Raw genomic sequence first — 10,526 nt, 5'->3', positions numbered from 1 at the left:
CAAGGTTTCCGCGCCACTGCCCGGCGGGTTCCCACTTCAGCTCCGCGCCCCATACCCCGCTTCCGGGTCCGAGGGGCGGGCCGAAAGAAAACGTGCACCAATCTTTGTGTAGGCATGGAGGACGGCTGGCTTCTAAGCCAATGAGAGAGGTGGTGGGCGGGGCCAAGGGCGTGGGCTCTCTCCGGGATTTAAACTTGAACGGCCGACCGTTAACGACTGCCTTGAGCGAGGGCGAGTGGTACGCCTGCGTGAGTGGGAAGCAGTGGTCCGCGGTTAGCGGCGACGAGACGACTGAACCGGCGGCGGCGGCGGCGGGCGGCGGCGCGGCGGCGGCTGGTGACGTGCCTAGAGCCGGGTAGCGGGGGACACTTCCTGGGACAGGGTGCGGCGGAGGCCCGAGCTCCTTCCCTGGACCGCTACGCGTGGATTCGCGTTCTCCTCCCTGGCAGGGCTGTTCCGTTCAAGGTAAATGCCGGCGTGCGCTTGCCTGAGTCGTCCTTAACGGGCTGCCGGGGTAGAGGCCACCCAAGCTCCTCCAGGTCACAATGTGCACCCTGTGTGAGCCACTCTTGCCCGGAGGCCCAGCGAGCTGACTGAGCCCTCGGGGCCAGCGTGGAGGCTGGGGACAGGTCCCTGGAGAAGGAGCCGAGCTCCCGGCACGCCCACCGCCAGATGGTGTGACCGATGTTGTTATTGTTCGAAAAGCAGGGAAAGTCGTCTCACGTTTGGATTACACCTTTCGTGGGCTCATCCTACATCCAGCCCTCCATAGCATGCTTAGGCGCTTAGGATATCGGGTAAAACTGAAAGAACGGCTCTGTGTGACCCTTTCCCGGGCAGAGATAAGCCTTATAAAAATTGTACAGTAACAATGCAGACAAAAATATTACAGTGACCTTTCAGGTTTGTTAGGTTTTCAATACCCAGCGCTTATCAATTTTTCTAGAGAGCAGTTTTGTCATTTGACTTGAAAGTTAAATTGCACTATAATTTCAGTTATATCTGCATCCAGGAATTTTAGGAGTTAAATATCTCAGCCTCCAAATCCTTTCAGCTGTAACTATGGTAACCCTGAACCATTACACTTAGTAAGTTTGCTTTTGTTTTGTCTTTAAGATAGGTTTTTGGTCAATATTAACCATATTTATTCACAAAATATTAGGTGGTGGGTTAGCTTCTGTGTAAGTTTCTCTCTAGCTGTTGAGATTGTTATGTTGTATTAGAAACCAAAAGAACTGACCATAACCTGTAGACCTTAAGGAAAGTTGCATTTCATTCTGTAAGCATCAACACATTGAGAGGTAAAATGAAGAGGACATAATTTGAACACAATGAGACAACACTTTATCAATGTCTTGTAAACATGCTATTAAAAATCCTCTTGGCCAGGCCAACTCCAGAAGACAAACACACAGAGACATATTTCAATTAAACTTCAAAACCTACAGAAATGAACAAAGTAAACCCTTAAGCTCTCTACATTTTTCTATCATCAGTCCTTACATTGGAGTTTTTTGTATAAATATTGCCTCAGTGATTTTGCAAAAAAATCCATTTGGGGGCTTCTCAGTTGCTTCTCCTAAACATAAGGTTACTGAATCAATTCTCTTAGATTCATACCCAAGCAATCTCTTGAAAGGATTTTATTCACATCTAAAGCCTTGAACTCTTGCTTCAATAGACTCCTGAGTCTAACACCTTTTAATTAGGGTTTTGGAGGTGACTTCAAATAAGGACTATTTCTTAAAGTCTGTTTTTCTTTTCTAGGTTTTTCCTTTTTGTCAAATACTGCCAGTCAAGGCACACCGAAATAAGGTAAGAAATTGCTCTATCAGAAGACCAGAGTTGGGATCCCAGCACCCAATAGATGGCTCGGGAAGGCCCAATTCCAGCTCCAGAGTCTTAAGATGCCTTCTCCCAACCTCTGTGGACACCCATGTGATACACATACAGATGATAAGGCTTAAAAATTAAAGGACAAAGCAGTCCTTTTTAGGTTATATTTAGAATATTACATTTATCCTGGCTCCTCTGATAGGTTATGAAAGCACCACTTCTTTTGCCTAAGTCACCACACTTTTCAAGCCACTTTATCTTCTAAACCTGGAATTCCCTCAAGTCAGTGATTATATACTCTATCGCTATAGCACTTAGTTAACACCAAATTACTATAAATATTGTTTCTAACTACCTATGTGTTGCTTATACTTAGCAGTTTCCAGATACAATCCCTATATGTTTTGAGTCTTGAACATAAGAAAAAATAGTTACTGGTTGATAGCCAAACATTTGGGTTTTGTAAACATGTCTAGTAAATGTGAGTAACACTATTGTAGTGGCAGTTACTAAAGTAGGAATCTTAAGTGCATTTGCTATGATATTGTTACAAAGGATAATGAGTTAACAATTTCATATGTTTGAATACTTATTTGTAGTGCTTTTGCTACATAATTTTCTTGCTTTTAAAACATTTTAGTGGCCCCTAAAGACACACTGGCTTACATAAATTAAGCTTTTGTCACTTTGTAGTATGTGCTAATTTCCCTTTAAAGGACTTGTATTTTCTACCATAGACTCTTTTTATCTTGTTTGGTTGTTGAGGAGTTTCTTATAGCCCAGCTGGCCTTGAACTCACTCTATGATAAAGAGATGACCTTGAACTCCTATCCTGCCTCCACCCAAAGGCTGGGATTATAGGTGTGAGCCAGTACACCTGGCTGGCTCAACACCCACTCCCACTCCCCAGTTCAGCAAAGTTGAACCTTCCAGAACTCGGCTAACAAAAACCAAAAATGTTTTATTACATCTCTAAAGTGTCATAAGAGTGCAACATAGAATTTTTTTTAGAACCTAAAATATTTGCTCTTACCCTTAGTAGAAAAAAAATGCCAACCTCTGCACTTAGCTGCCTCATTAAAGACATACGGTGCTACACTGAGTCAGTTAGATTCCAAGTAGCTTCACACCGAGCACTAAACCCATCTATCCACTCTTTAATTGATGGAATTCAATAAGAAAGTAAGGCACTCTGGCAAAGTCTTTCAGATGAGTGCTTATCACATTTGCCTAGAAAAGAACAATGTGAGGTGCTGTTCACTTAGCCACAAAGGAACAACAAATGATATTTGTGGGATCAGGCTTTAATGAATTTGAACACAAGGCACAGATTTCCAGGGGCATATAGCTCACAAATGCTTTTTGCTTCTTTCATTTCATAATTCTTTTGGATAGGGATTAGAAAATATGTAGACCCTTTATTGTTTAAAGAGCCAGTCATTAGAATTAGCTGGTTGTTGCTTCTTGGATCCTGGCAGAGATCCTAGCTTACTGGGATTATACAATACTGTTAATTTCTGCATCTATTATACAGACCCTCTTCGTTGGATTCTCTAAAACAGTATTTTCTTCTTCTGTGTCAGCACAGTCCCTTTTGGCCTTTGTTTCTTCCTTATGGAGTAAATGTGGGTGCTCAATGCGTCCTCTACGTACAAAATGCTGGATCCGGGATTCCAGTCCTTCGCATTTAGGGCGATCCATGAGGGGCTTATATGTGCGCGTTTTCACTCCTTCTACAAAGGCACTACTTTGCTTTATGACGGAGGGCTTAATGTTTCTCCATTCTGTTGCTTCTTCCATCTTTGTTCCTGCCCCACATGTTATCATGACAGAGTCTAGTCCTTGCAGCATACTATACAGCATGTGGGTTTTAACAGCATGATTAGCCCATAGCTGTTGTAGGTGGGTAACATTGAACTCTTGAACCTCGTGATCATAAATCCATTTGGTATTTTCAAATTTACAGTCATACAAGACTAGAGGAAATTCAACAGCCATGCTAAAGAGAAACAAGTATGAGAATGCACAGCAGTTAGCCAATAGTTCTTCTTTTTTAAAACACTGAGCTTTAGTTGAGATTAAGAAGCAGAGAAAAATCTATTAATGTCAGTGGTTAGTAACATCTAAGATTAATATACAACACTGTCTTAATCTGGAGTGACTATAATTCCTTTTTAAAAGGGAAAAAATGATCAATTTGATCAGTATTAAGTTAATGTCTGTGGTAGCAAATCGTCAAGATGTGGGTTAATAAGAAAGACACTTTGGCTCCCCATCATACCATAAAATTTATAACAAGTTACTTATCCAGATTTGTTCATGACATTCTCACAACCTAGGAATGAATTACTGGTGTCATTCTGCCACAGCCTGTTCAAAAAAGAAAAACCTCTTTTCTACCTTCCCTACAATTCCAGAAGCTGGGAATTAGAAGCCCAGTCCAAATACCCATTTCCTTATTAATGGGAAAGAACAATGAGAAAACGAGTAGATAGCATCCCCTGTTGCATGTTCTTAACATTCTACAAATCAGAAGTTTGTGAAGGGAGATGGGAAGATGGCTCAGTGGTTAAGAGCACTCACTGTTCAATTCCCAGTACCTCCATAGTAGGCCACAACCTTCTGCAACTCCAATTCCAAACTATCTGACACCCTTTTTTGTGGTTACCAAGCACACAAGTGGTATGCAAGCATACATGCAGGCAAAACACCCATACACATAAAGTAAAATCTTCTAAAAATATGTTTAATGAAGGCAGAGTCAGTGGTTGAGTTATTTCAATAATCATGAGAGGAAAGATGTACTAGTTTAGTTTAACTTACCTATATTGAGGTTTCTGGGGATTTTTTTCTATGTTTAGCAATTCATCAATAATCTCTGGCTTCTCCATTCCTTGGCCAATCAGAAAGAGGATAGCCATCATACACCGAACTTGATGATACAGGAATGCCTGACCTATCACTTCAAATTGACATAACTGGAAAGGTTCTTGTCTTCTTTCCTCACCTAGGCTCCAAGTCACTAGTTGTACTTGTGCAGACAGAATAGTCCTCTGAAAATTAATCACTCCATTGGCCACATCCATTTTACACAAATTTCTGAAATCATGAGTGCCGACATACTTCTGAGCTGCATAATTCATGGTTACAATATCTAAATCAGCACGAGGGAAAAAATAGCGGTAAGTCCTCTCAAGACAGTTAAATCTAGCACTGAACCCAGGCTCTACAGGGGCCCAGGCCAATACTCGGATGTCTGCAGGAAGCACTCGGTTGAGAATGTGGGTATAACGGATCTCTTTAGCAACATCATCAGCTTCATCTTTTAAATCAGAATCATCTGAATCCCTGCCCCTTGGAAACTGAGAACGTAGGTCCAGAGAAATCACCTGTGGAATAATAGAAACTGTTTCAGAAATAATCTCAAGACTCAGTATGTCCACTCAGATTTCCTGTTATTACTTGCTTTGAGAAACAAGGTATTTTGATCCTTACCTGACCAAAGGCACTAACTCCTTTGTCTGTTCGACCACACCTGTGATAGTTGGATGTCTGCCTGCTTTCTACTAGTCGGGTCTTAGTTAAAGCCTCAAACAGTTTCTCTTCAATGGTATTGCTTGTGTTTTCCTGACTGGCAAAGCCCTGGTATCCCCAGCCTAAATAAGCTATTTTTAGAGCTACATGTCTTCTGCCATGAGCACTGAAATCAAATGCACGCTTAGCTTTTCCAGAGCCTAAAGAATTTTCTCTGATGCTTGAATCTTTGGTACTGTTGGCCTGTTCTTTCTTAAGTCTTTTCACCTCCTGCTCCAGTTCCTTTACTCTGTTTAGGAGTTTCTCGATCTGATTTCTGTCTGTGTTTTCAGCCATGACAGACGTAGGAAGAAATCATTCAGGTCCACCCTGTGGGAAAAGAGTGAAGTGATTCATCAGTTTCAGTGCTAGTTCCATTGGATAAGTCAGTGGCACATGCTAAGCCGGGCATGGAAATACAATCTTATAGTCCCAGTACTTGGGAGGCACAGACAGAAGACCACAAATTCCAGGCCAGCCAGAGGTACAGAACAACATACTACCTCAAGAAAACAAAAGAACACTGAGATTTAATTTGATGTTAAAAGTGTAAGTTTTTTTATTATTATTATGTATTCAGTGTTCTGTCAGCATGTATGCCTACAGGCCAGAAGAGGGCACCAGATCTCACACAGATGGTGTGAAGCCACCCTGTAGTTCCTGGTACTCAATGCTCTTAACCTCTGAGCCAACATCTCTCTTTGATTGCCCAAAGGTACCAGTTTAATTATTATGGATTTATCACTCAGACACTGTTCTTTTACATTCTATCTGGCTACTTCACAAAGAAAAAAAGGGGGAAAGTTTTTCCTTACTAATCAAAATGAAGATTCATGTAAACTGCTTTTCTCCCTATATTTCCTCTTGATTTCTCAGTACATTTGTTCAATATTTTAAATGGTAAGAATTATTTATATGGGCTGTTTCTGTTTCTATTGTTTAATATTTCAAGTAAATGGCCTATAATGTTCTGTTTTGTTTCAAAGGTGGCACAAGAGAAGCTAGTAATTGAAGAACTGCAATCAATGATTATATTTCACATTAGAAGTAGAACCTGGAGGAAAAAAATTCTTTTTTTAAGCAGTTGTAATGGCAGAAAAAAGGTAATTGATAATTACTAGCTTTTTTTACAAACAAATTTCATGTTTATAAAAGGTTTCTGTAACAATTATATAAGAGTTTAACATAATTTGGATCTGGAAGTTGATTATTTCTGATATATTCCAGAACGTTATCAAAGGTCAACAATACTAGTCTCAACATTGAGATGGTTCTAACTCATCTGTGACTGTAGTTACTTGGTTAACATTTTTACATCAGTTCTAAGGCTGACTATGACTACATGGTTATCTTTAATCTTCTATGATTAAAACATTTAAATCTTAATTGAAACTAAGAAGTGGGGACGCAACACTAGGAATTGGACTTAAGAGCCTCCTATATGCTAGGCAATCACTCAGTCACTAGGGGAAAGGCATTGCTAAGTAAAACATATTCAAGTATTTGAGAACAGTTAATTCTAAACAGTCTACAAGCATGGGAAAGTTTGATGGTCTACCACTGTGGAGGGGTGTAAAACTTACTTAGAGGTAATCCCATGCTGGAAATTGAACCTATGTTACATGCTTATGAAAGTATGTAAAAGCTTATAAGATATTCACCAGATTGCCAATAAGGAACTGGATAAATTTGGCATCACATTAAATGATAAAGTGCTGACAGAGCCAAATCACCACAACTCTTCAAATTCAGAGAGGTTCTGTGCCATGCTCCTTTTATAGTGTGTAAAAATTTAGTGTGAATACAGAAAATTCTAGAAAACTGCTAAGGAACTGCCTTTTAGAGAGAAATTTCATCAGGGAGGGGAAATCTTTTAAAATTATAAGCATGTATTTTTCAATTTCAAGAGAAAGAGTAGGGAAACAAAGTAGCAATAGATAACTACCTTAAACCCAGTCAGGAAACCAACCACTAGGTGTTTCAATAGTTGATTTGGATACTTGTTATTTTTATTAGGCTTAGAATATATGCATACACATCTGTGTGTACACCCCATTATGTTGTTCAGGCCATTATCAAGGACTCAGTCTGATTCAGACTGCTGAGATACAATTCCAGTTCCACTATTTACTAGCTGTATACCTTTGGGCAAGTTAACTTCTTGAAACTCCCTGTGAAAAAGAACTAATCCTAAAATGTAAGGCTTATATACACATAAGTAATGCCACATACATAAAGCATCCTCTAAACATGTTATATAATGTTAACTGATCATCATGCTCTGTTACATGTAATAATCTCTAGCTTTCCATATGCCAGAACTCAGCCCACATTATGGGAGCCACTAAATGTGACAAGGCAATAGAAAGTGTAGGAAAGAATTAGAAACGAAGGCAAGTAATAGCCATATCTCTGCCACAACTACTGAATTTATTAATGCTTTGCATTTTCCATTTGACTATAAAAATGAGAGCTGAATGAGCAATTAATGAGGTGAAAACTGACCAGTGTTTATCTCTTACAGACAGTTTTATAATGTAGAGGAAGCAATGGGGCAACTGATAGGACCTGGTGGACAAAAATGGGCCAATATGGGTCCAGAAGAACGAATGTTAGCTGCTGCTACAGCTTTTACACACATCTGTGCAGGGCAGGGCGAAGGAGATATTAGGAGAGAAGCTCAGGCTACCCAATATGATCCCTACAGTAAAGCCTCAGTGACATCAGGAAAAAGACCTGCTCTTCCTGTGCAACTGCACTACCCACCTATAAGAAGTCGTGTGACTTCATCATCAGTTTCAGAGGCTTCCCAAAAATCCAGAAAGCCAGTGATGAAGAGAAAGGTTCTGCGCAGAAAGCCAGATGGGGAAGTACTAGTGACAGATGAGTCTGTTATCAGTGAATCTGAATCTGGTACAGAAAGTGAAGTGGATCTCTGGGACTTAAGACACAGGCTGATGAACCTGCAATTTCAAGACGGCACAGAATCTCTAAGTGATGCTCCACAAAAATTTAACCTACCACGTGACTATCAAGGAATTTCACAAGAAGATCAGCTCATTTGCTATCTACAAAGAGAAGAAATGGGCCCTCCTGTTTATGAACAAGACTTGATTGTTGCCAGCAGACCCAAGTCCTTTATTCTCCCCAGGCTAGATCAGTTAAGCCGAAACCGGGGCAAGACAGACCGAGTAGCCAGATATTTTGAGTACAAAAGGGATTGGGATTCAATGCGGTTTCCTGGGGAAGATCACAGAAAGGAGCTACGCTGGAATGTCCGAGGACAGATGCTTTCCAAAACAGAACCCCAGTACAAGCCTCAACATGTGTATGTTCCTAACAATTACCTAGTACCAACTGAGAAGAAAAGATCTGCCCTTCGATGGGGTGTCCGTTGTGACCTTGCAAATGGTGTCATGCCCAAGAAGTTTCCTTTCCCTCTATCTCCTTCTTAAGTCTTTTTTTAACACTGGATTTAGGATAGCCTAGTTCTTTATCTCTCTCCTTTTAAATACAACTGACTTGAAAAGCCCACAGAACATAGGGTAAGGACTTCACTGATCCTTCCTAACTTTATTATGTCACATTAGGTATCACACACCATTTAAATTTCTAAATTGCCATTCTCAAATGCAGCAATTGGGGGGAAAAACTAGCTGAAATGTGGATTTTTGTCAATAATTGCCATTTTGAAAAGACTTGCAAACTGTTTTTCAAATTAGTGGGCATTGAGCTCAACTATTAAAGAATTTGGAACATGATGAGTCTGAACCTTGTTTTAAGTACTTCCCAGTATAAGAGGACCTCAGCTGTAGGCCATGATTCTCCCTCTGATCATTTAATCATATTCAAAGTTTCTGTATATAGACTGACATGAAGACACAAAAAAACTAGATTGTCTGGGTACAGATCAAAATACTAGCTCTGGGTTTTGCTAGAATTTACATTCTTGATAATCTTGACAATCCAGTAAGGAATAGCTAAGATCAGAGATGTCTTTCAAGTACTAAATTTAGGGCTGAAAGCTGACAGCACAGTGCTTGTTGGAGAAGTAAACACTACAAACATGAATAGACCTGTCATTACTAAATACCGAAAAACACTGTGAACAATTTGAGGCTATCGATACATTTACTCAGTGCCACCCACAGCTAGACATAATAGGAAGAAAGATAATCAATGACTCCAAGAAAGTAAATACTGCAAACTTGCAAGACAATGCCACAAATGCCTGGCAATACAAATTATGTTGTAACTCAAACAAGACCTGTCATACATGCAGAGCACAAGGAAAGCTTAAGCTCAGCTCTAGGTGCAGAACTAAAAGTTTAACAGCTTTCTCAAAAAAGTTGATTAAAAAGTTTTCCTTTCCCTGGATCTCAAAGTTGAAACTCCAAAAGTTAAAAGGGTTTTCAAGTTAAGTATCCCAGTTTAGCTCGTAGGCATGAGATCAACCCAGTCATGAGGCAGATTTGTTTTAGACTCTTGGCCCAACACACCAGTTTTATCAATGAAATTCAGAAGGTAGAGAGGCAGTGACTAAATACTCACAAAGGAAATTTCTGGGTGCATTAATCATCCACTCCAAAATAGCAAGCCTAGAAAGCACGAATCTTTTTGAAGTTTGGGGGAGGGGAGATAGACATTTCCTCGTGATAAAGGGTTCAAGACGCGCTATATCATTAACTCTGAAAAGTATCGCGTAAAAGCGAAACCTAAAATGAACTGCTAGTTTCCGCCATACCTTCCTCCCATATAATCTTTACTGAACACTATCGTTTGTATTTGAGCATTTCTGGTGCAGCAGAGGCCCTCTATGCCAGTTGCAGAACCTAAGCCCCGCTGGTGGGACTTTCTTAGCTCCAAGAAGTCCCATGCACGAAGTCCCACTACATACTCCAGCGCCTTCTTGAAGCCCTTAAACCAGGGCAGGAGGTAGCCATTTAGCCTCCCGCCGTTTGCTCATTCCTCTTTAGGACTCAAAGCACCCTACCTGGGAGACTCAACACTTACCTTCCGGTCATCGGCGCTCAGCCACGCGACTAGCAGGAAGCTGTAACTTCGTGTCTCCAGTAAGCATGCGCGGTCTCACGGGAAGCGCGCCTGGAGTTATGGGA

General features: G+C 40.6%; 2 protein-coding genes across 3 annotated transcripts; one reads left to right on the top strand and one right to left on the bottom strand.

Moving 5' to 3' along the window:
* Positions 1-312: 312 nt before the first annotated feature.
* Positions 313-9,170, top strand: Hyls1 (HYLS1 centriolar and ciliogenesis associated). The gene is made up of 4 exons (XM_027411792.2): positions 313-465; positions 1,768-1,815; positions 6,396-6,512; positions 7,934-9,170. The coding sequence occupies exons 3-4, from the start codon at positions 6,499-6,501 to the stop codon at positions 8,862-8,864; spliced, it is 945 nt and encodes a 314-aa protein (XP_027267593.1). The 5' UTR covers positions 313-465; positions 1,768-1,815; positions 6,396-6,498; the 3' UTR covers positions 8,865-9,170.
* On the bottom strand, positions 3,120-10,497 carry Pus3 (pseudouridine synthase 3). 2 transcript variants are annotated; one of them, XM_027411790.2, is made up of 4 exons: positions 10,423-10,497; positions 5,332-5,739; positions 4,660-5,225; positions 3,120-3,835 (listed from the first exon to the last, which is right to left on the bottom strand). In XM_027411790.2, exons 2-4 carry the CDS (start codon positions 5,704-5,706, stop codon positions 3,334-3,336), a joined length of 1,443 nt encoding a protein of 480 aa, XP_027267591.1. In that variant the 5' UTR covers positions 5,707-5,739; positions 10,423-10,497; the 3' UTR covers positions 3,120-3,333. The 2 variants fall into 2 exon arrangements, with proteins under 2 accessions (XP_027267591.1, XP_027267592.1); XM_027411791.2 differs by lacking the exon at positions 10,423-10,497 and adding an exon at positions 9,961-10,105.
* Positions 10,498-10,526: the final 29 nt, after the last annotated feature.

Source organism: Cricetulus griseus, chromosome 4, assembly GCF_003668045.3.
Source record: "Cricetulus griseus strain 17A/GY chromosome 4, alternate assembly CriGri-PICRH-1.0, whole genome shotgun sequence".
Classification (NCBI taxonomy): Eukaryota; Metazoa; Chordata; class Mammalia; order Rodentia; family Cricetidae; genus Cricetulus; species Cricetulus griseus.
The sequence above is the reverse complement of the archived record's forward strand: the minus strand, read 5'-3'. Positions and strand labels throughout refer to the sequence as shown.

What these genes read in the sequence shown, in the direction of transcription:
- Pus3 (XM_027411790.2), bottom strand. Translation starts at nt 5,706, where the DNA reads ATGGCTGAAAACACAGACAGAAATCAGATCGAGAAACTCCTAAACAGA. An exon ending in GAGTTAGTGCCTTTGGTCAG is followed by an intron (nt 5,226 to 5,331) that starts GTAAGGATCAAA and finishes ATTATTCCACAG; the next exon opens with GTGATTTCTCTGGACCTACG. An exon ending in CCCCAGAAACCTCAATATAG is followed by an intron (nt 3,836 to 4,659) that starts GTAAGTTAAACT and finishes GTTTCTCTTTAG; the next exon opens with CATGGCTGTTGAATTTCCTC.